The sequence below is a fragment of the Pristiophorus japonicus genome, chromosome 10 (genome assembly GCF_044704955.1).
Source record: "Pristiophorus japonicus isolate sPriJap1 chromosome 10, sPriJap1.hap1, whole genome shotgun sequence".
In the NCBI taxonomy this organism is placed as follows: domain Eukaryota; kingdom Metazoa; phylum Chordata; class Chondrichthyes; family Pristiophoridae; genus Pristiophorus; species Pristiophorus japonicus.
In genome coordinates, this window is record NC_091986.1 from 102,403,924 (window position 1) to 102,429,821 (window position 25,898).

At 45.4% G+C, this 25,898-nt stretch overlaps 1 protein-coding gene across 4 annotated transcripts in view; it reads right to left on the reverse strand.

Moving 5' to 3' along the window:
* LOC139275049 (piwi-like protein 4) overlaps positions 1–25,898 on the reverse strand; it is a 116,895-nt gene that overhangs the window by 20,872 nt on the left and 70,125 nt on the right. For all 4 annotated transcript variants that reach the window (XM_070891967.1, XM_070891969.1, XM_070891968.1 and 1 more), the window contains 5 exons: positions 21,274–21,458; positions 19,050–19,122; positions 13,291–13,488; positions 12,540–12,640; positions 7,783–7,853 (listed from right to left, as the gene is read on the reverse strand). In XM_070891967.1, the coding sequence (XP_070748068.1) occupies positions 7,783–7,853; positions 12,540–12,640; positions 13,291–13,488; positions 19,050–19,122; positions 21,274–21,458 (628 nt within the window). The remainder of the gene's footprint in view (positions 1–7,782; positions 7,854–12,539; positions 12,641–13,290; positions 13,489–19,049; positions 19,123–21,273; positions 21,459–25,898) is intronic.

Consider the following 25,898-nt stretch of genomic DNA (forward strand, 5'->3'; position numbering starts at 1 on the left):
CAATGTTCCTAAAATAACTGGAACTGTGTTTGCGAGCAGAAATGTACAGGGCAGAAACCACGAGTCTGCAACTGCCAGCAGGCCTCAGGTGACCCAGATGACTCAGAGATGCAACAAAGGATGAATGCAAGGTAATTCACACTTTGTTGGCGTTGTGGAAGCTTCCATTCAGCCTATTGACGAATCTTCTGGAATTTTTTGAGGATGTAACTAGCAGGGTGGACAAGGGAGAACCAGCGGATGTGGTGTATTTGGACTTTCAGAAGGCTTTTGACAAGGTACCGTACAAGAGATTGTGCAAAGTCAAAGCACATGGTATTGGGGATAATATACTGACCTGGATAGGGAACTGGTTGGCAGACAGGAAGCAGAGAGTCGGGATAAACGGGTCCTTTTCAGAATAGCAGGCAGTGACTAGTGGAGTGCCGCAGGGCTCAGTGCTGGGACCCCAGCTCTCAACAATATGCATCAATGATTTGGATGAAGGAATAGAGTGTAATATCTCCAAGTTTGCAGATGACACTAAACTGGGTGGCGGTGTGAGCTGTGAGGAGGACGCGAAGAGGCTGCAGGGTGACTTGGACAGGTTAGGTGAGTGGGCAAATGCATGGCAGATGCAGTATAATGTGGATAAATGTGAGGTTATCCATTTTGGGGGCAAAAACACAAAGGCAGAATATTATCTGAATGGCAGCAGACTAGGAAAAGGGGAGGTGTAACGAGATCTGGGTGTCATGGTTCATCAGTCACTGAAAGTGGGCACGCAGGTACAGCAGGCGGTGAAGAAGGTAAATGGTATGTTGGCCTTCAAAGCTAGGGGATTTGAAAATAGAAGCAGGGAGGTCTTACTGCAGTTGTACAGGGCCTTAGTGAGGCCTCACCTGGAATATTGTGTTCAGTTTTGGTCTCCTAGTATGAGGAAGGACGTTCTTGCTATTGAGGGAGTGCAGCCACAATTCACCAGACTGATTCCAGGGATGGCTGGGCTGTCATATGAGGAGAGACTGGATCAACTGTGCCTTTTATACACTGGAGTTTAGAAGGATGAGAGTGGATCTCATAGAAACATATAAGATTCTGACGGGACTGGACAGGTTAGATGCAGGAAGAATGTTCCCGATGTTGGGGAAGTCCAGAACCAGGGGACACAGTCTTAGGATAAGGGATAGGCCATTTAGGACTGAGATGAGGAGAAACTTCTTCACTCAGAGAGTTGTTAACCTGTGTAATTCCCTGCCGCAGAGAGTTGTTGATGCCAGTTCACTGGATATATTCAATGGGAGTTCGATATGGCTCTTAGGGTTAAGGGAATCAAGGGGTATGGAGAGAAAGCAGGAAAAGGGTACTGAAAGAATGATCAGCCATGATCTTATTGAATGGCGGTGTAGGCTCGAAAGGCCGAATGGCCTACTCCTGCACCTATTTTTCAATGTTTCTATGGGCCCAAGTTTCCACATGATTCGCGCCTGATTTTTTAGGAGCAACTGGTGGAGAACGGACTATTTTAGAAATCGCAATTCTCCACATTTTTTTTCCTGCAGTTCTAGTCAGGTAGAACAGTTCTAGTTTAGAACAGAATTTTTTCTTCAAAAGGGGGCGTGTCCGGCCACTGACGCCTGATTTGAAAGTTTCCACAGTGAAAATGTACTCCAAACTAAAGTAGAATGGAGCCAGTGAAGATTTTTGTAGAACTGAAAAAACCGGTTCTACACATTAAAAAATCAGGCGCAGGTTACAAATTAGGCGTCCAGAACGAGATGGGAGGGAGGGGGGGAGGAAGGGAACTCATTAAATTCGACAATAAATCCTTATTTATACTTCTACAAATATTATACAAATAAATCCAACCTGAATAAAATTAAATAAACCATCTTCCTACCTGTGTGAAAGTGCTTCAGCCAGGGAGAATTCTGCAGCCGTTCGTGCCGCTGAGCAGGAGAGAGAGAGAGAGAGAGGGGGGGGGAGGAGAGAGAGAGAGGGGGGGGGGAGGGAGAGAGAGAGAGAGAGGGGAGGGAGGGAGGGAGGGAGAGAGGGAGGGAGGGAGAGAGAGGGGAGGGGAGGGAGGGAGAGAGAGAGAGAGGGGAGGGAGAGCGAGAGCGGGGGGGGGGGGGGGGAAGAGAGAGGGGGGGGGTCGGGTCGGGGGGAGCGGGTGTCGGGTTGGGGCGGGGGCAGGTGTCTGGTCGGTGGCGGGGGGATCGGGTGTCGGGTCTGGTCGGCGGGCGGGTGTCTGGTCGGCGGGGGGGGTGTCGGGTCGGGTCTGGTCAGCGGGGGGGGGGGGGGGGGAGAGAGAGCGGGTGTCTGGTCGGCGGGGGGGGGGGGGGGGTGGGGGGGAGACGGAGAGCGAGTGTCGGGTCTGGTCGGGGGGGGGGGGGGGGGGGGGGGGGGCGGGGGGAGCAGGAGCTGGCCGTGGGAGGAGCCTTATTCACGCAGCCCCAGTGAGGCCATTGGGCCAGGGCTAGGGGCTGCGTGCTTCGGGCCCCTCCCACACAGTTCGGCGCCTGGAGCTACTGCACTTGCGTGCCGACTGTAGCGCGCATATGCAGAGGTCCCGGCACTGTTTTCAGCGCCGGGACCTGGCTCCGCCCCCCCCCACAGCTCGTGCTGGCTGCGCCGAGGGCCAGAGGACCTGCAAGTAGGTAGAGAATACCGAGGATTTTTTTAGGCGCCGTTTTAGGCGCGAAAAACGGGATCCCAGCTCGGAGGGGCGCCCGTTTTTTTTCTTGTGGAAACTTGGGCCCTATGTTTCTATTCATGCCGCTTCAAAGGGTATGTTTGCAAGAGCTGTGGATCAATGAGGCACCTCAAACAAGCTTGCAGCTCGCAAAACCTGCTAACCACCACGTGGCAGAGGAGGATCGGTCCATGGTGGATCAAAGCAATTTCGAGCGTCAGAGGAGACAGATGCTGAAGTGCATGGGGTGCACACATTTTCGACGAAATGTCCACCTATAATGCTAAATGTAAAAGTGAATGGCTTACCTGCAGCCATGGAACTGGACACTGGTGCTAACCAATCAATCATGAGTTAAAAGATGTTTGAGAGACTGTGGTGCAACAAGGCACTCAAGACCAGCCCTGAGCCCCATCCACACAAAACTGAGAACGTACACCAAAGAGCTCATCACTGTCCTGGGCAGCGCCATGGTCAAGGTCAACTACGAGGGCATGGTGCACGAATTGCCACTCTGGATTTTCCCACGTGATGGTCCCACACTGCTTGGAAGGAGCTGGCTGGGCAAAATCCACTGGAACTGGGATGGCATCCGAGCGCTATCACATGTCGATGAGGCCTCATGTACCCAGGTTCTTAACAAATTTCCTTCCCTTTTTGAGCTAGGTATTGGAAATTTTTCCGGGGCGAAGGTGCGGATCCACTTGGTCCCAGAGGCACGACCCATTCACAAGGCGTGAGCGGTACCTCACATGATGAGGGAGAGAGTGGAAATTGAGCTGGACAGGCAGCAACACGATGGCATCATCTCTGCAGTGGGATTCAGCGAGTGGGCCAGCCCGATTGTTCCAGTACTCAAAAGTGCTGGCACAGTCAGGATTTGCGGCGATTAATCGTTTCTCGCTACAGGACCAATACCCGCTACCTAAGGCAGACGACCTATTTGCGACGCTGGCAGGAGGCAAGATGTTCACCAAGCTCGACCTGACTTCGGCCTACATGACGCAGAAGCTGGAGGAGTCTTCGAAGGGCCTCACCTGCATCAACACGCACAAGGGACTGTTCATCGACAACAGATGCCCGTTTGGAATTCGGTTGGCTGCAGCAATCTTCCAGAGAAACATGGAGAGCCTACTCAAGTCGGTACCACGCACGGTGGTTTTTCAGGACAACATATTGGTCATGGGTCGGGACACCGTCGAGCACCTACAAAACCTGGAGGAGGTCTTCCAGTGACTGGATCGCGTAGGGCTGCGGCTAAAGAGGTCGAAATGCATCTTCATGGCAACAGAAGTGGAGGTTTTGGGGAGAAAGATCGCGGCGGACGGCATTCGGCCCACAGACGCCAAGACAGAGGCTATCAGGAACGCGCCCAGGCCACAGAACGTCACGGAGCTGCGGTCGTTGCTGGGACTCCTCAACCATTTTGGTAACTTCCTACCAGGGTTAAGCACCCTCTTAGAGCCCTTACATGTGTTATAAATATACCATCCGCCACAGGCTAGACACCGAGAACTGTGCGGATGCTCTCAGTTGGCTACCATTGCCCACCACAGGGGTGGAAATGGCGCAGCCTGCAAACTTGTTGATGGTGGCGCAGCCCACAGACTTGCTGATGGTCATGGAAGCATTTGAAAATGATAAATCACCTGTCATGGCCCACCACATTAGGTCTTGGACCAGCCAAGATCCTCTGCTGAACCTAATAAAAAAAACTGTGTACTACATGGGAGCTGGGCCAGCATCCCCGTTGAAATGCAAGAGCTAATCAAGCCGTTCCAGCAGCGAAAGACGAGCTGTCCATTTCAGGCAGACTGCCTGTTGTGGGGTAACCACTTAGTGCTACCCAAAAAGGGCAGGGAGATGTTCATCTCGGATCTCCACAGCACACACCCGGGTATAGTAATGATGAAAGCGACAGCCAGATCCCACGTGTGGTGACCCGGTATCGACTCGGACTTAGAGTCCTGTGTACGGCAATACAGCGTGTGCGCTCAGTTGAGCAACGCGCCCAGAGAGGCACCACTAAGTTTGTGGTCCTGGTCCTCCAGACCATGGTCAAGGATCCATGTCGACTATGTGGGCCCGTTTCTCGGTAAAATGTTCCTGGTGGTGGTGGATGCTTTTTCAAAATGGATTGAATGTGAAATAATGTCACGAAGCACCGCCACCACCACCATTGTAAGCTTGAGGGCCATGTTTGCCACCCACGACCTGCTTGACATACTGGTCAGTGACAACGGGCCATGTTTCACCAGTGCCGAATTTAAAGAATTCATGATCCGCAATGGGATCAAACATGTCACCTCGGCCCCGTTTAAACCAGCCTCCAATGGGCAGGCAGAGCGGGCAGCACAAACAATCAAACAGAGCCTTAAACGTGTCACAGAAGGCTCACTCCAAACCCGCCTGTCCCGAGTACTGCTCAGCTACCGCACGAGACCCCACTCGCTCACAGGGGTGCCCCCGGCTGAGCTACTCATGAAAAGGACACTTAAAACCAGACACTCGCTGGTTCACCCCAACCTGCATGATCAGGTAGAGAGCAGGCGGCAGCAACAAAATGTAAACGATGGCCGTGCCACTGTGTCACGGGAAATTGATCTGAATGACCCTGTCTATGTTCTAAACTGTCGACATGGTCTCAAGTGGATCGCGGGCACGGTGATAGCTAAAGAAGGGAGTAGGGTGTTTGTACTCAAACTCGACAATGGACAAATTTGCAGAAAGCACCTGGACCAAACGAGGCTGCGGTTCATAGACTGCCCTGAACAAACCACAGCAGACACCACCTTTTTCGAGCCCACAACACACATCCAAAGGATCAACAACACCATCCCGGAGAGGAAATTGAACCCATCACACCCAACAGCCCAGCAAGGCCAGGTTTACCCAGCAGCCCTGCAGGGCCAACAACACACCAGCCCAGCGAGGGCACAACCAACACATTAGAATAGACATTTGTACCGAGGCGGTCCACCAGGGAAAGAAAGGCTCCTGACCGCCTCATCTTGTAAATAGTTTTCACTTTGACTTTGGGGCGGGGGGGGGGGGGGGGGGGGGGAGTGATGTTGTGTATCTGTAAAGCATGCACTCCCATGATCCGCCACCAGGGAGCGCATCCCCTGGATTCCTAAGGGATCCCAGCATCCCTTGGGAGCACTGTATATAAGCCGGCCCCTAAGGCCTGTTCCTCACTCTGGAGTGTCTTAATAAAGACTGAGATCACTGTTACTTTAACCTCCCTGTGTGCAGTCTCATCTGTGTTAGGAACACAATAGGGACCATGTCCAAATTCATTTTGACAGTTGTTCTGTCAGTGTTCTGCAGCATTGAGGTGCCGTAGACACTGACGAGCACTGCACAGAGATGCACGGCCCTACCCAGGCTCTCCCATGACTCCCTCCATGGAGTCACAGCCTACAGGAAGGTTCGCGTCCCTTCCCATGGGCAGAAGAGACCTCCCCAGGAAACCAAAGTAGCCTGGTTGCATATTGCACAAGAGGACACAAGCAGAGATATCGTCAGAAACACCAGGCTGCAGTGGCGCATACCTTTCAATTATCTCAGTAGATCACGAAACGTTATTGCAAAGCCACACTCAACCTCATCCCACTGTTCCATTCATCACATCCCCATTACTCTGCCTTTCCTACCTTACCCCTGCACATCCTTGCTCACACCAACTTACCTTACACCCCCATCAATCCCTCTCTCTGCATCTACATTCCTATCTCACTAGCCACACCTCACGCTCACCCTGATCCTTATCCAATCATGCCAACTAAAAACACACAAGGGTAGGGGCACTTGGGTCTTTTAGCCAATGTTCATGTCATGTTTATGTTGATGTGTTGTCAAACATTGAAATCTTTATTTTCAACACTTAACATTCTTGGACAGATCTGTATGCACCTCGAACTGGCATAGTGAGTTGCAGTGAATAGAGACACAAAACGGTACCCCTGCCCCCACCGCTCCCCCCCCACCTCCATTGGTGATGAGTGCGAAAGGAATGGCTTGGGCTTTGCAGGAATACTTTATGGTCTTGGTGTGGGGTGGCGCCAACCTGTCGTACCATGTGGCAGCCAGGGTGTACAGCGTCAAGTGAAGTACATCTGGCCATTGTGAGGCCATCCCGCGTAGCAATGTGGTCAGGTGCTGATGCCCTGTGTCCTGTGAAGCATCAGGTGATTGCAGAGAAAGTTGATGCGGTTGTTGGTGATGCTGGTGTGCCTGTTATGTTGGTGTTGGGGCTGATCGTGGTGAGACCAAGGTGAGATTTTTTCAAGGGCATCGCTGCTGATGGAATAGATGGCAGCTGAAGCAGAGATGACAGAAGCAATCTGTCAATAGGGAGAGAGGTTGCTCCCAAGGAGGTGACACTAGATAGAGAATTCACTCCAAACACCTCAAACCTCCATAAAGCTGAAAAGTGTATTCCAAATCCTTAAATCTCCAGCTTCTAACATGGGAAAGTGAATAGCTGTGAAATGGTAGCTTTTATACCATTTTTGCAGCTGTCATCTATTCACAGCAATGGAGAGTCACTGATTGCCCGACATACCCTGACGTGATCTCCGGGCGCCGGTAAACTCGTTAAAAAGCTGGAAAAATGGCAAGTACCTGGTTAAATGCTTTTAAAATATTTTTAAGCTATTAACGATTTCAATTGGCTCACCCGCCACTTGGTGTCAGGTCTGTGAAGCGCAGGCAGATCCGACACTTGGGAAACTGACATAGAGGCGGGCTGAAAGCAGACTTCCGTCCCGCTGTCAATCACTGCCATTTTGACAGCTGACCCACCTCCAAACTCGCACTAGCTCGTCGGTAAAATTCCGCCATAGTGTGGGACTGGAGTCATATGCAAGAATGACAGGTTCCCTTCTTTGAAGGACATTAGTTAACATATCAAGTGTTTACAACAGTATTTCATGGTTAAATTCTGGTACAAGCTCTATCCCACAAATTATCAGAATAATTGAGCTCAATTTCATCCATTTATTATGGTACATAACCACTTTGTTACCTACATGTGTTATTATCAATCAAAATTTACAGTGCTTATTTTTATGGGAGGAAGTAAGTAAAAAAGGGGGTAAAATCAGTACCTTTCATGCAAACCTTCAAACAATCAGCTACTTCTACATTGGAAGGCTGGAAGACACAGCGAGAAAACCATCTGCAGAAAACAATCTATCCAGTCAATGAGATAAAAGTAACACTTTTACTTCAAATTCACTCAATTGAACTATTCTGATTATTACATTTATCAATTGTAAGGTTGATTCAAAAACAGGAAATAAGGTTAAAATCTATTTTGAATAGTTGAACAATGCATCAATTTCATTGTATCAGATAAGATGAAATGGGAATTAACCCATCACTGGTCAAAAACATCCAAATGCTGTACCACATCTCAAAGAGAAACATTTTCTTTTTGGGTTAAGAATTGCTCACATTGAAAATGAGTTTATTCTGTCACATGTATAATACTAAACAACAGTGGGAATGCACAGGAAATCCAAAAACAGTATACTCCTCACTGCAATTCTTCCATCAGATGTGCATTTATAAGCTGCTGTCAACAACAATATTGCCATGTTTTCCGTAGTTGATATATGTATTTCAAGGACATTTATATCTTTACGGCTGATACAGTTTTGGTTTGCAAATATTCAGCTGTTATGAGGCCTATTTTCCTCTCCCTGCTTCCCCCAAAACCCCGCCCAGTGCTACAGGAGCATCGCAACCAAAGTTTACCAGAAAGTCATTAGAAGCGTATCTCATACTTTCCAAAGTTCTCTTGCCATTTGAGTGGGTCGGGAAGGGGTGGTTTGTCAGCTTTATCCGGGCGCTACCCTTGTCAGAGAGAAGAATGATCATGGTTCCTAGGCTTCTTTGCAAATGGGCTAATAAGAACAACTATTTTTTTAAATCTTTCTTCAAGGGTCCAGGTTATTGCCCAGGCCAGGATCCCCAAGGTGGACCTCACGTTTTCTGATCATGAGGCCACTATACCTCTTCCTTCATTGTAGTAGTAGGAGACAGTATTATCAGGGGGATAGATACAGTTCTCTGCAGCCGTGAGCGTGAGTCCTGAGGCTGTGTTGTCCTTAACCCTGGCACCAGGCAGGCATCTCCTCAGGGCTGGAGAGGAACTTTGAGTGGGAGGGGGTAGATCCAGTTGTTGTGGTCCACGTGGGTACCAACGACATAGATAGGACAGATAAGAAGGTTCTGTCAAGGGATTATGAGCAGCTAGGGGCCAAATTAAAAAGCAGAACCACAAAGGTAATAATCTCTGGATTACTACCCAAGCCACGAGCAAATTTACATAGGTTAAATAAGATCAGAGAGCTAAACTCGTGGCTCAAAGATTGGTGTGGAAGAAATGGATTTTGGTTCCTGGGGCACTGGCACCAGTACTGGGGTAAGAGGGAGCTGTTCCGTTGGAACGGACTACACTTGAAACGTGCTGGGGCAAGGGTCCTGGCAAACCGAATAACTAGGGCTGCAGAGAGAGCTTTAAACTAATTAGAGTTCAGGTGAGCAGAAACCTAAAAGCTCAAAGAACAAAGTGAAGGCATTGGGGGAAACGAAAACCAGAGTGTGACGGGATGGGACAGGATCTGTAAACATAAGAGTGTATCAGAAACTGGGGCCATAGCAGGAGAAAATGGTCATAAAACACATTTAAAAATTCTTTATCTGAGTGCACACAGCATTCATAACAAATTAGATAAGCTGTCGGCACAAATAGTTACAAATGGGTATGATCTGATAGGCATAACAGAGACGTGGTTGCAAGGTGACCAAGACTGGGAACTAAACATTCGGAAGGACAGACAGAAAGGAAAAGGCGGTGGGGTAGCTCTGCTGATAAAGGATGGAATCACTGCAATAGTGAGAAATGATATTGGCTCAAATGATCAGGATGTTGAAACAGTTTGGGTGGAGATAAGGAATAAGGGGAAAAAGGTCACAGGTGGGTGTGGTCTATAGGCTCCCTAACAATAGCAACTCTGTTGGTCAGAGTATAAACCAAGAAATAGTGGGGGCTTGTAAAAATGGAACAGCAATAATCATGGGTAATTTTAGCCTCCGTATTGATTGGACAGATCAAATTGGTCACGGTAGCCTTGAGGAAGAGTTCATAGAGTGCATAAGGGACGGATTCCTTGAGCAATATGTAACGGTACCAACTAGGGGGCAGGCTATCTTAGATCTGGTCTTGTGTAATGAGGCAGGATTAAGAAACAATCTCATAGTAAAGGATCCCCTTTGAACAAGTGACCATAGCATGGTTGAATTTCAAATTCAGATGGAGGGCGAGAAAGTTGGATCTCAAACCAGCATACTAAGCTTAACTAAAGGAGACTACAAAGATATGAGGGCAGAGTTGGCTAAAGTGGACTGAGAAAATAGATTAAAGTGTAGGACGGTTGATGAACAGTGGCATATATTTAAGGAGATATTTCATAACTCTCAAGAAAAATATATTCCAGTGAGGAGGAAAGGGTGTAAATGAAAAGATAGCTATCTATGGCTAACTAAAGAAGTAAAGGATGGTATCCAATTAAAAACAAGGGTATACAAAGTGACCAAAGCTAGTGGGAGGACAGAAGATTGGAAAGCTTTTAAAAGCCAGCAAAGAATGACTAAAAAAATGATTAAGAGAAGATAGACTATGAAAGTAAACTAGCACGAAATATAAAAACAGATAGCAAGAGTTTCTACAGGTATATAAAAATGATAAGAGTGGCTAAAGTAAATGTTGGTCCCTTAGAGGACAAGACCGGGGAATTAGTCATGGGGAACATGGAGATGGTAGAAACTCTATCAGTCTTTACGGTAGAGGACACTAAAAATATCCCAACAGTGGATAGTCAAGGGGCTATAGGGGGGGAGGAACTTAACACAATCACAATCACTAAGGAGGTGATACTCAGTAAGATAATGGGACTAGAGGCGGATAAGTCCCCTGAACCTGATGGCTTACATCCTGGGGTCTTGATAAGTAGCGGCCAGGATTGTGGATGCATTGGTTGTAATTTACCAAAATTCCCTGGATATGGGGAGGTCACAGCAGATTGGAAAACTGCAAATGTAATGCCCCTATTTAAAAAAGGAGGCAGGCAAAAAGCAGGAAACTATAGACCAGTTAGCCTAACATCTGTGGTTGGGAAAATGTTGGGAGTCCATTATTAAAGAAGCAGTAGCAGGACATTTGGAAAAGCATAATTCAGTCAGGTAGAGTCAGCATGGATTTATGAAGGGGAAGTCATGTTTGACAAATTTTCTGGAATTCCTTGAGGATGTAACAAACAGGGTAGATAAAGGGGAACCAGTGGATATGGTGTATTTGGACTTCCAGAAGGCATTTGACAATGTGCCACATAAAAGGTTACTGCACAAGATAAAAGTTCACGTTGTTGGGGTAATATGGATAGAGGATTGGCTAACTAACAGAAAACAGAGAGTCGGGATAAATGGTTCATTCTTGGGTTGGCAATCAGTAACTAGTGGGGTACTGCTGAGATCAGTACTGGGACCCCAACTATTTACAATCTACATTAATGACTTGGATGACGGGACCGAGTGTAACGTAGCCAAGTTTACTGACGATACAAAGATGAGAGAAAAAGCAATGTGTGAGGAGGACATAAAAAATCTGCAAAAGGACATAGACAGGCTATGTGAGTGGGCAAAAATTTGGCAGATGGAGTGTAATGTTGGAAAGTGTGAGGTTATGCACTTTGGCAGAAAAAGAATCAAAGAGCAAGTTATTATTTAAATGGAGAAAAACTGAAAAGTGCTGCAGTACAGTGGGACCCGGGGGTCCTGGTGCATGAAACACAAAAGGTTAGTATGCAGGTACAGCAAGTGATCAGGAAGGCCAATGAAATATTGGCCTTTATTGCAAAGGGGATGGAACATAAAAGCAGGGAATTCTTGCTACAGTTATACAGGGTATTGGTGAGGCCACACCTAGAATACTGCATACAGTTTTGTTTTCCATATTTACGTAAGGATATACTTGCTTTGGAGGCAGTTCAGAGAAGGTTCACTAGGTTGATTCCGGAGATGAGGGGGGTTGACTTATGAGGAAAGGTTGAGTAGGTTGGGCCTCTGCACATTGGAATTCAGCAGAATGAGAGGTGATCTTATCGAAACGTGTAAAATTATGAGGGGGCTTGACAAGGTGGATGCAGAGAGGATGTTTCCACTGATAGGGGAGACTAGAACTAGCAGGCATAATAGTTAGAATAAGGGACCACCCATTTAAAACTGAGATGTGGAGGAATTTCTTCTCTGAGGGTTGTAAATCTGCGGAATTCGCTGCCTCAGAGAGCTGTGGAAGCTGGGTCATTGAATAAATTTCAGAGAGAGACAGACAGTTTCTTAACCAGTAAGGGAATAAGGGGTTATGGGGAGCGGGCAGGGAAGCGGACCTGAGTCCATGATCAGATCAGCCATGATCGTATTAAATGGCGGAGCAGGCTTGAGGGGTCGTATGGCCTACTCCTGCTCCTATTTCTTAAGTTCTTACGTTCTTAACATACTGAGCTCAGAAGGCACGTCAAGCTTCTAAGGACATGGATACTCCTGGCATAGTGAGCCCTTCCCCCTCAATGTCAGTGGCCTTGTTTGGGTGAGTGAATGCTCCTCCCCCAACAATGGCCAAAGTAATCTCATGAGTAATCCAAGACCCAGCACATCGGAGTCCCAGAAAGATCGAGCTCTGGAAAATCTTAGCAGAAATTACTACTTTAGGACAAAAACATGCATGTATTCTGAAATTTGCCACAGTAATTTAATACTTGAAGGATGGGAATTTGGTACAATAAATCTAAATTGAACTTACTTTGTGATTGTGCTATTCATACTTGCCACAAATCCAACATATATCCCCTTTTTGAGTATGTCACGGTTAATGTCAATACCAATCACCATCAGAGCTTTTAACTGTGAAATAAAGTTTAATTTGTAAAATTACCATAAAACCCATGTCACTCACATGTAAATGTAATATTAATAACCTGAGTGTTAAATAAGAAGGAAAAAGTGCAACAAATCCGTGTGCAACATGGACAGTAAACTTTATATTAGACAGTAAGTTGCTCCATTTCCTCCTCCTATGAGTCTTGGATCACAGGATCTTTTTATACATCTGGGAGTATGTCCTAAAGAAGTACAGGACTGCAGGCAAGCAGAGTTTCCACCCACACAGACGATGACACCTAACTACTTGGGTGAAGGCTAACCGTCTTCTTAAACCCCTCTCCCCCGTCTCCAAATTCACCAAAAAGTGAAAATTGAATAAGCAGGCCAAAAAGAAAGGTGAAGCAGCATTAATGTAACTATTGTAAATGATATTAGGGAAAAGAAATTAGGACAGACCAAACGTATGTGTTGAAAATCAACCATCTGCAGTCAGGTAGATTCAAGACAGCAATCATCCATTTAGAGAATATTTGAACAAATACATAAATACTTAAAAGTGATTAAATTGTCAATGCAACTTAAAATGAAGCAATGTACATGTTGAATTCAATGAAAGCCAAATAAAAAGACAAATTTTTAGCTTTAAACAAGATCTTGAACGGCATACTCACGGGAATCTCCACCATCCATAATTCTCCCCCTATTTTGCAGGCCATTTGCAAAGCAATTTTAGTAACAATGCTCATCATATTCGCCTTGTTCAGAGTACGGGCCACCACACATTGACTTGGAGTTGGGCTTTCTACACACAAGAATTTCTTTATACAGTCATAATTATCCTTCTGATTTGAGGGTAAGATGCACAACACCTACAATTCAAGAAAAAGATCATCGGTTGTGAAGAACACATCAGGGTAGAAATTGGTATGTGATGCACCCATTTCTTGGACATAAAATGCGCACAAAGCATATCAATTTAACAGGGGAATGGCCTGCCCACAATCGGCGCAGACGTTGGTCTCACTGACAAATGTGTGCAACTCATTTTTTAGGTGACCGCGGTAGGCCCCTTCAATATGTAAATTAAGGACCCGACGCCTGTTAATGGACACCTTTGACAAATTGGTCACCTCATGAGTGGGGCTGGCAAACCCTTGGAAGCGTCAACTAAAGGAGAGTGGAGAGCACCTGTTCCAACAATCATAGGACAGAGAGTGGAGAGTTCCAGTTCAAACAATTGCAGGACAGAAGTTGGATCAACGGTCTTTGGAATGATTACTTCTCATTGTGCCTTTTGATATACCAGAGAATTGATTTAATGATTTAATGAGACAGCTAGAGACTGATTTAACTTTGCAATTACTCTAGTTCTGATTTTAAATTTACTTATAATTAATCTATATATTAAGCAATTTTGTTTTAATATAATTGATCTTGATTCTACTATTGTCATCAACCTATTCCCTATGTAAATTGAGTTTTCTCCCGTGTCTATTTGCGTGCGCAATTTGACTGCCGCTTCAGACCTGAGCCATTCACTTCTATTTCCACTTCCTTCTCCTGCTTTTTTTCCCCTCTCTATCCCTCTCCTATCATCATGCAGCCTTTCATCTCTCCCCTCTTGGATACTCTATTCTCCCAAATCCCTACCCCAACCCTTCATTACTCTTTGACCCTCCTACTCTCCTGCTGCCGTCCCAGACTCGACTCCTTTTTAGACAAGCCTGCAGCTTCCCTCTGTGCCTCTCTTGGCATTCTCCAAAGGGCCCACCGTGGCACTCGTCACTGTCTCCTCACAAGCAGCAACTCCAACTGTCCCATCCTACTCTTTCACCGACCTTGCCGCCCAGCTTGCCCACGGGAGGTTAATCTTGCCAATCTCCTCCCCATCCAACTCATCCCTCCAAGCGCTGACCCTGTGGATGCTGGCAGTGGATCAGCCATCACCAATCCTCTTTGGATCTCCTTGCAGACTGTCCGTTCACTTGCAAACAAGGCTCTTGCCACGTGGATGATTGCATCGACGTCATGACCCTGACAGAAACTTGGCTGAGGGCTGATGACACCTTACCTTTAAACAAAGCCTCCCCGCCTGGCTATACCTCCTTCCACCATTTGCCCCACCCAGACAGCAGTGTGGCTCTCATCACCAAATCATACCTTGGTCTGTCCCCCTACTCCTCCAGCACTTTCTCCTCCTTTGAACACCTCACCTTATTCCACCCCTCTCACTTCTCATTTAAAATTCTTATCCTCTACTGCCCACCCAAGTATGATAAAAATGTTATCACGGATATATCTTCTCTACTTTCCTCCTTCAGCCTCTGCACCGAGCAACTTCTCATCCTCTGTGATTTCAACCTCCATCTCAACTCATCATGCTCTCTCTCCTGAGGTCCCTACCCTCCTGTCCTCCCTTAATCTCTCCCTCCATGTGAATTCCTCAACCCATATTAACGGCCACCCCATTGACCTTGTCATCTCTCACGGCTTCACTATTCCTGCTGTGTCAATTACAAATAAGGCCATCTCTGACCATTTCCTTACATCACTCTCCACCCACCCAACCCTATTTCCTTATGCATCCGCCCCTGGAAAAAAAACTCTCTCCAAACTCTCTTACAACTGCACTTATCAACTACAAACGGTCCAGCTGTTGGTTCTCCTTTCAGCATGACATTTCTGCAGCCACCAATCTGCTCAACCACACCCTCACCGCCACCTTTGATGTCCTAGTCTCTATTAAAACCATTACTCTCTTTCACCCTGGCCATTCCCCCTGGTACGACCCTCATCTTCGTTTCTTCAAGTCCAAGGGGCGCAGACTTCAATGGACGTGGCGGACAACTGCTTTAGCCATTCACTGCCAGATCTGGCTGGACCACATAAAGCATTATCAGGTCCTACTCTTGTCTGCAAAAATTGCTCACTATTCCAAGATCATTCTGGAATGCAAAGATAATACCCAGCTACTATTCTCTACTGCTAATCATCTTCTTAAACTCCTCTACCATGTCTCCACCACACTCACCTCCAACAACATGTGTGAGGAGCTCATGGATGTCTTTGTCTCAAAGATGACACTATCCTATCAGCTGCCTCTGCAAATTCCCTTCCTTCCCCTAGCTCACTGGGCCAAACTTCCTCTGAGTCTCCCCACTGCCCGAGCCCTAAACTCACATCTTTCTCTAGTTTCTCTCTGATCTCCCCTCTTGACCTCTTCACGCTCATCTTGTCCATGAGACTCACTTCCTGCTCCCTTGACCCTATTCCCATCATCATCATAGGCGGTCCCTCGAACGAGAATGACTTGCTTCCACCTGAGTTTACAGATATTTCAATGAAGGACCCGATGTTCCAGTCCTCAACTTCAATTGAAGGGGTGGAAGATGCCTGTGCGTGGATTTTTTTTTTAAACGTGTGGCGACTGTTGCACATTAACTACCATGGCTTGACAGAGCTAGGCCTTTATCCAGTGGCAAGGGTTAACCAGGGCGACTGGCGACCCGCTCTAGTGCACGGACCTAGTGCGCACACATATGCAGTGTGGGCAGGTCCGTGCTGCCCCGGGCCCTTATCTGACGCACCTCCACCACAATCGCTCACCGCACCAAACATTCGCTGGACCTCCACCACGATCACCCAACGAATTTCAGCCACGATCCCTCATCGCTCCTCCACCTCAATCACTCACCGCACCGCCGCCACGTCCTTCCCACTCCTCTGCTTTGCCAGGACCCTGCCGATGCTCCTGCCCATGCTCCAAACAGCGACCTGGATCCTGATGACGACACCCAATCGCCCACCTCAAAGCCGTCGCACACTTGGAGCAGCTCACATTGGAAGTTGTAGTGGTATGCCGCTCCAGCTCTTCTACTTCCCGATCTGCGGAACCTACTCCCAGGTAAAATACTCACACGTCTACAATGCCAATTAGGATGACATTGTTGTCAGTCCGAACCGAGTCTCCCCCCTCACCCTACCTCCAGCGCCTTTCCCATTGGGTTGAGATGACTAAACTGCTGACGACCCAACTTCCTTTTCTGGCTATATTAGCTGACATTGTTAATGGTTCTCTCTCTTCAGGTACTGTCCCCCTCTCCTTCAAATTTGCGGTCATCACCCCTCTCATCAAAAATTGAACCCTTGACCCCCACAGTGCTTGCTAGCTACCGCCCCATCTCCAACCTCCCTTTCCTCTCCAAAGTCCTTGAACATGTTGTCGTCTTCCAAATCCATTCCCATCTTTCCCGGAACTCCATGTTATAATCCCTTCAATCTGGTTTTCGCCCCTGTCACAGTACCGAAATAGCTCTCATCAATGTCACAAAAGAAATCCTCTGTGACTGTGACAAAGATAAACTATCACTCCTTGTCCTTCTGGATCTGTCTGCAGCCTTTAACACAGTTCACCATTCCATCCTCCTCCAATGCCTCTTCAACATCGTCCAGGCGGGTGGGACTGCAACTCGCCTGGTTCCATTCTTATCTATCTAATTGTAGCCAGAAAATCTCCTGCAATGGCTTCTCTTCTCACTCCCGCATCGTTAGTTCTGGTGTCCCCCAAGGATCTATCCTATTTCTCATCTACATGCTGCCCCATGGCAATATCATCCGAAAACACGGAGTCAGTTTCCACATGTACGCTGACGACACCCAGCTCTACCTCTGCACCACTTCACTTGACCCCTCCATGGTCTCTAAATTGTCAAACTGCTTGCCAACATCCAGTACTGGGTGAGCAGAAATTTTCTCGAATTAAATATTGAGAAGACCGAAGCCAAGGTCTTTGGTCCCCGCCACAACATGTGTTCCCTGCCACTGACTCCATCCCTCTCCCTAGCATCTATCTGAGGCTAAACTAGACTGTTCACAACCTAGGTGTCATATTTGACCCTGAAATGAGCTCCCGGCCAAATGTCCGCAGCATAACCAAAACTGCCTATTTGCCCGCCCCTGCCCCTGCCCCTGCCCCTGCCTCAGTTCATCTGCTGCTGAAACCCTCATCCATGCCTTTGTTACCTCTAGACTTGACTACTCCAACGCACTCCTGGCTGGCCTCCCACATTCTACCCTACGTAAACTTGGAGGTCATCCAAAACTCGGCAGCCCGTGTCCTAATTCGCACCAAGTCCCGATCACCTATCACCCCTGTGCTGGCTGACGTACATTAACTCCCGGTTAAGCAATACCTCGATTTCAAAATTCTCATCCTTCTTTACAAATCCCTACATGGCCTCGCCCCTTCCTATCTCTGTAATCTCAGCCTCACAACCCCACAAGATGTCTGTGCTCCTCAAATTCTGCCCTCTTGAGCATCTCTGATTGTAACTGCTCAATCATCGGTGGCTGTCCCTTCAGCTTCCTGGGCCCTAAGCTCTCGAACTCCCTCCCTAAACCACTCCACCTCTCTTTCCTCCTTTAAGACAGTCCTTAAAACCTACCTCTTTAAACAAGCTTTTGGTCATCTGCCTTAATTTCTTCTTTTGTGGCTCGGTGTCAAATTTATCTGTTTTGTCTTGTTGTGAACACTTGTGAAGTGCCTTGGGACATTTTACTACGTTAAAGGCGCTACATAAATAAAATTTATTAGTATTTGCACAGGCATCACCTACCTTTTCACAAATTATTTTGCAAACATTCCACCAGTGACATAAAACATCTCACTGACAACAAAGCTGACAACTTTCTTACTGTTTAAGATCACTGTGTCTCCCCTTGGTGCCTACTCGTGTGTCTCTTCAGTAGGGTTATTGAAACCCGTATTTTGTTTCATGGGGAATGTGTTGAGAGTTATTTCCTGTCTCAATTGTGAGAAAAATGCTGAAAACCTTAAATTAGCAAATAGATACTGTGGTTTCAACAAATGTAATTGCCCATAAATAAATATTTGCTGAGTCAAATAATAATTTTAAGATTATTCGCATCTATGTGTATCGAGCAAATGATCTGATCAATAATGATACAATCGGTTTCTTACAAGTTCAGGAGTTAGCCAATCAATTTTAGATAGGTAGTTACTAATAGTATTTTGAAAAGAAAGATTTATATTTATATTGCACCTTTCACGACCTCAGAACACCCCAAAGTGCTTTACAGCCAATGAAGTACTTTTGAAGTGTAGTCACTGTTGTGATGTAGGAAACACAGCAACCAATTGTGTATAGCAATTGTAATGTGATAATGACCAGATAATCTATTTTAGTGATGTCGATTGAGAGATAAATATTAAGTTAGTTTATGGTACAGAGAGGGGTAAAATGGAGGAGTTACAGTCTTCAAAAGCTCATCACAGTTTGTCAGAACATTGCAGCTAGAGAAAACTTGCTTATTTTAAGTTAGTAGTGCTCACCAAGAATATTCAATTGAGAAAACACACAAGATGAATTTAATTAAAGCTTTGCACTATAAATAATGTCTGCACATTTACCAGCTGCGTACTGGGCTCGATGTGATGCCTCAAAGCTTGTATAAAGAACGTGGGTCTTTCATTTACTTGCACCCTGTAAACACATAATAATGCAATTAGTTTAACAACACAATAGTAATGAGAATAGAAAACATGTACATTCAAGCATTGTTATTCAAAGAAAATATATATGGAAATAAATATATATTTACTTATTTATTTATTAAGGAGGTACTTAAAAGGTTGGCAACGCTCAAAGTAGAAAAGTCATCTGGTCCAATTGGGATGTATCCTAAGTTGCTGAGGGAAATAAGGGTCGAAATACAGGAGGCTCTGGCCACAATATTTCAATCCTCCCTGGTTATGGGAGTGGTGCCAGAGGATTGGAGAGTTGCAAATCTTACACCACTGTTCAACAAAGGGGAGATGGATAAACTACTGGCCAGTCAAGGTTACATCAGTGATGGGAAACTTCTAGAGGCCATAATCCATGATAAAATTAAGGAAGTAGTTGTCAGATTGCTTGTAGTTATGCGGAAGTAGTTGTGTATGTACAGTTCGGTGTTATTTTTTGTTTGTTGCCGCCAGGTATTCCAAAATGAGGAATAAAGAAACGGATTTAGAGAAGTGTCTTTTAGAAGAATGAGTGTCGGATATTTTTCTACTCCACTTTATAAATTGCCTGATTGCCATTATGCGCCCTGATAATGCACATTTCCTGGTTGCTAGGAGCCGTCACGCAGCATTCAACGTCAACCTGAAATTAGCAGCAACTCATTGGACCCAATTTTCCCCAACCTCTTTTTTCGGCGCACTTACCCTAAGTGCGCTGACTTTGCGCGCTGGAAACGGCACCGAAAAAAAGTGGCCCCATCCGGCCCGCTCTGCCGAGTCTTCAGTGTCCCAGCATGGCGTACACAGTGCAGTGGGGGGCGGAGCGACAGCCCAGCGCCGATGCTCGTAGCCCCTATCCCCGGCCGAGTGGCCCCCCGCACAGGCCGGCCAGCCCGCTGACTTCCCGGACCGAGGTAGGACTTGAGTTTTATTTTTTATTTATTGATGGTTGTACTTTGTTTAGTGAGGAGAGTTTTGATTTGGGAGGGGGGGGGGGGGAAAGTGTGTTTAAAAAAAAATTGTTTCTGGCATAAAGGTAGGACTTCTATTTTTTATTTGTTATTGATTGATTGCTTATTACTTTTTGTGGTTTGTTTAGTGCTTTGTAAGTCTTGGTGCAGGTCCTCTCAGCTTCCTTGTATTTTTTATTTGTTATTGAATGCTTATTTTTATGCTTTGTTTAGTGCTTTGTAAGTCTTGGTGCTTTAAATGTGCTAACTGCGCCGAATTCTTAACTGCCCGCAATGTTTTTCAGAGCAAAATTGAAGCCCATGGAATTCAGTCCTAAAGGGGCAGCGTTAGCTGGATGGAAGTAAACAGTAGTGTGCCCCAGGGGTCAGTAGTAGGACTTTTTGATATATATTAATGAATCGAATTTGCAGATGACACAAAACTTGGAAACGTAGTAAACAGTGAGGAGAATAATAGCAGACTTCAGGAGGACATAGACTGACTGGTGAAATGGGCGGACACATGGCAAATGAAATTTAATGCAGAGAAGTGTGAAGTGGTGCATTTTGGAAGGAGGAAAGGAAAGGCAATATAAACTAAGTGGTACAATTTTAAAGTGGGTAAAGGAACAGAGAGACCTAGGGTTCACATTCACAAGTCTTTGAAGGTGGCAGGACAAGTTGATAAGGCTGTTAAAAAAACATATGGAATTCTTGGCTTCATAAATAGGCATAGAGTACAAAAACAAGGAAGTTATGCTAAACCTTTATAAATCACTGGTTATGCCTCAGCTGGAGTACTATGTCCAATTGGGACCACTGTCGGAAGGATGTCAAGGCCTTGGAGGGGATGGATCAGCGGTAGTCAAGAGTAATGAGATACCACCAGTCAGGATATCAGAATTTATACAGCAACCTAATCTCAATATCACAGACCCCTAGCAATATTTATTATACTGTCCACTGCAGGGCAGGGAGCCGTTTATGGTGATACCCTTGAACAATGAATGAACATGTTGACTGACACAGCATGGCAGTTATCTGTTCTACTGTTGTACATTTCCAAAATGCAACATTTTGGCCCAATAGTGTTTACTCCGAGAATGAACCTCCCCTTTGATCATGGAACAATAAATAGTTCAAAGTTAACAGTATATCATTTACTGTTGGTCTGGACTTACATTTTTGGATTCTCAATTGAAAAGCCCATTGGTGGTCCCACTTTTCTAAGGCATGCCAAAAGCTTCCCAGCAGCTTCACAACTTCTTAGACTGAAAACCATCAGCCAGTCTTGGAGTGGCCGACTGCCAATAATCTTTGAGCTTCGAGTGTCTCTGGACCAGTCTACTGGTGACACTGGCTGACACTGCAGGTGGGAAATAAAAAAGGACAAATGGTTAATATTAAACAGTTTAATGTCTTTATTAAAATTACATAGAATTAGATAATATAGCACAGAAATAGGCCATTTGACCCAAGCAGTCCATGCGGTGTTTATGATTTACTTGCGCCTCCTCTCATCCTTCCATATTTAACTATCAGCATAACCGTCTATTCCATTCTCCCTCATTTGCTTATCTAGCTTCCCCTTTAAATGCATCTATACTATTTGCCTCAACTACTCCCTGTGGTAGCGAGTTCCACACTCTCACTACTCTCTGGATAAGGAAGTTTCTTCTCAATTCCCTATTTGATTTCTTTGATCTTATATTGATGGCCTCTAGTTTTGCTCTTCATCACAAGTGGAAACACTCTCTTTTAAAGGGCTGGATTTTCCAGTCCTTTGTGTTCCAAGTTTCGCCCCAGAGCGGTGTGAAGTGGGGCAGCAAGGTCTCCTGCATCCGGTCATTATCCTCGGGTCGGGTTTTGCGGCGGTGCTGGGAAGTACTGCGCCGTGTGTGCAACGTCTCTCGTTGCGACACCGTCTGAGTTTTGACTCGAACCCCGACCCGTACGCCTGGAATCGTGCCACGCAATAACCGCCTGGAAAACCAGAGCTGTTCAGCCATGCCGGCGGCGGTGATGAAGGTAAAGTGCTGTAAAGGTAAGTGCGAGTATTTGTTCTATTAATTTTTTTAGCGATTTATGTTGTGGTGGTGTGGGCAATGTTTTGGGAATGGTTTTGTGTTTTCTTTTTAAGGTTTCCCCCCCTCCCCACCAAGACCACTCTCGGAGCGCAAACAGCCCGCGCTTTAGTTCACGAGGTCCCCATTTTTGCGTCTCGAAAGTTGTACAACGCCTTTCTTCGTGCTGCGCACCCTGGCTCAGGATCCAGATGGTGAGAATTCCTTACAAAAGTGCAACCTATTCCCAGCCGTTAACTTTCCCGCCCCGCCTCCGTTTTCACCCCGAAAGCAGAAAAGCCCTTTGTGTCTACTTTATCAAAACCTTTAATAATTTTAAAGACCTTTATTTGGTCACCCTTCAGCCTTCTAGGGAAACTAGAAGATTGGGAAAATTTTAAACGGCAGCAAAGAATGACTAAGAAAGCAATAAAGAAAGGAAAGATAGATTACGAAAGTAAACTTGCGCAAAACATAAAAAGATAGTAAAAGCTTTTACCGATATATAAAAGAGTGACTAAAGTAAATGTTGGTCTCTTAGAAGATGAGAAGGGAGATTTAATAATGGGAAATGTGGAAATGGCTGAGACTTTAAGCAATTATTTTGTTTCAGTCTTCACAGTGGAAGACACAAAAACCATACCAAAAATTGCTGGTTACGGGAATGTGGGAAGGGAGGACCTTGAGACAATCACTATCACTATGGGGGGTAGTGCTGGATAGGCTAATGGATCTCAAGATAGACAAGTCCCCTGGTCCTGATGAAATGCATCCCAGGGTATTAAAAGAGATGGCGGAAGTTATAGCAGATGCATTCGTTATAATCTACCTAAATTCTCTGGACTCTGGGGAGGTACCATCGGATTGGAAAGCAGCTAATGTAACGCCTCTGTTTAAAAAAGGGGGCAGACAAAAGGCAGGTAACTATAGGCCGGTTAGTTAAACATCTGTAGTGGGGAAAATGCTTGAAGCTATCATTAAGGAAGAAATAGCGGGACATCGAGATAGGAATAGTGCAATCAAACAGATGCAACATGGATTCATGAAGGGGAAACCATGTTTAACTAATTTACTGGAATTCTTTGAGGATATAACGAGCATGGTGGATAGAGGTGTACCGATGGATGTGGTGTATTTAGATTTCCAAAAGGCATTCAATAAGGTGCCACACAAAAGGTTACTGCAGAAGATAAAGGTATGCGGAGTCAGAGGAAATGTATTAGCATGGATCGAGAATTGGCTGGCTAACAGAAAGCAGAGAGTCGGGATAAATGGGTCCTTTTCGGGTTGGAAATCAGTGGTTAGTGGTGTGCCACAGGGATCGGTGCTGGGACCACAACTGTTTACAATATACATAGATGACCTGGAAGAGGGGACAGAGTGTAGTGTAACAAAATTTGCAGATGACACAAAGATTAATGGGAAAGCGGGTTGTGTAGAGGACACAGAGAGGCTGCAAAGAGATTTAGATAGGTTAAGCGAATGGGCTAAGGTTTGGCAGATGGAATACAATGTCGGAAAATGTGAGGTCATCCACCTTGGAAAAAAAACAGTAAAAGGGATTATTATTTGAATGGGGAGAAATTACATGCTGCGGTGCAGAGGGACCTGGGGGTCCTTGTGCATGAATCCCAAAAAGTTAGTTTGCAGGTGCAGCAGGTAATCAGGAAGGCGAATGGAATGTTGGCCTTCATTGCGAGGGGGATGGAGTACAAAAGCAGGGTGGTCCTGCTGCAACTGTACAGGGGGTATTGGTGAGGCCGCACCTGGAGTACTGCGTGCAGTTTTGGTCACCTTACTTAAGGAAGGATATACTAGCTTTGGAGGGGGTACAGAGACGATTCACTAGGCTGATTCCAGAGATGAGGGGGTTACCTTATGATGATAGATTTGAGTAGACTGGGTCTTTACTCGTTGGGTGTTCAGAAGGATGAGGAGTGATCTAATAGAAACATTTAAAATAATGAAAGGGATAGACAAGATAGAGGCAGAGAGGTTGTTTCCACTGGTCGGGGAGACTAGAACTCGGGGGCACAGCCTCATAATACGGGGGAGCCAATTTAAAACCGAGTTGAGAAGGAATTTCTTCTCCCATAGGATCGTGTATCTGTGGAATTCTCTGCCCAAGGAAGCAGTTGAGGCTAGCTCATTGAATGTATTCAAATCACAGAGAGATTGATTTTTAACCAGTAAGGGAATTAAGGGTTATGGAGAGCGGGCGGGTAAGTGGATCTGAGTCCACAGCCAGATCAGCCATGATCTTGTTGAGTGGCGGAGCAGGCTCGAGGGGCTAGATGGCCTACTCCTGTTCCTAATTCTTATATTCTTATGTTCTCTTTTCAAGAGAAAAGAGACCTGGCCAGTTCATCTTTTCCTGATAGATATACCCTCACATTTCTGGTATCATCCTTGTAAATCTTTTTTGAACCCTTTCTAGTGTTTCTATATCCTTTTTATATGATGACCAGAATTGTACACAGTACTCCCAAGTGTGGTCTAACCAAGGCACGATACAAGTTTTGCATAACTTTTCTACTCTTCAAATCCATTCCTCTGGAAATAATCCTTAGTGCTTGGTTTGCCTTTTTTATGGCCTTTTTAACCTGCACCACTAACTTTAGTGACTGTGTATTTGTATTCCCTTTGCTCCTCTACCCCATGTAGATTCTTATTCATCCAAGCAATATGTAACCATTATTTTTCTTGCCAAAATGTAATACCTCACATTTATCTGTATTGAAATTCAATTGGCAATTATATGCCCATTCTGCAAGTTTATTAATGTCATCTTGTAACTTGTTGCAGGCCTCCTCAGTGTTGATTATCCCCACCAATCATTAATATAAATTGTAAACAACAGTGCTCCCAGCACTGAATTCTTGTAGGACCCCACTTCCTACTTTCTGCCACTGTGAATAGCTGCCCTTTACCTCTACTCTTTGCTTTTTGTCTTTCAACCAGTTAGTTATCCATTCTCCTAATTGTCCCTTGACTTTGTATGCTCTGACCTTATTCATGTCTATTATGTAGTACCTTTTAGAAATCTAGATATATTGCATCAACTGCATTATCCCTGTCTACTCTCTCTGTTACTTCTTCAAAGAATTTAATGAGAGTGGTCAAGCAAAAATTTCCCTTTTGAAATCCATGTTGACTATTCTTTATTATATTTTTGGTTTCGCCTCTAGTATAGATTCTATTATTTTTCCTACTACTGATGTAAAGCTGACTGGTCGATAGTTCCCTGGACATGTTCTATCTCCCTTTTTAAATATAGGTATAACATTAGCTGTCTGCCAGTCCTCTGGCAATACAACTTTTTCCAACAAATTATTAAATCTGTGTAATAGTGTTTCTGCTATCTCTTCCCTTGATTCTTTTAAAACGTGCGGATGCAATCCAACCAAACCAGGAATTTTATCGTTTGTGTTTGATTAGTTTATTTAATATTTCTCCTTTTTTTATTTTACATGTTATATCATTTCTAATCTCATCTTCCGATATCATGTCCACCTGATCTGTCCCCCTGGTAAATACTGAAGCAAAGTAATTATTTATATTTCTGCCATTTCGCTATCGCTGTGATTTTATCTTGCCTGCCCGATGTCCCATTTTTTATTTATGCGCCTGCAGAATATTGTTTTTTTGACTTCTAATTGTTTTTTTGACTTCTCTCCTAGTCTCTTTGTATTCTCCCTTGTCATGCTCTGCTCTGCTGTCCATGTACTTAGTGTATGTTCCTT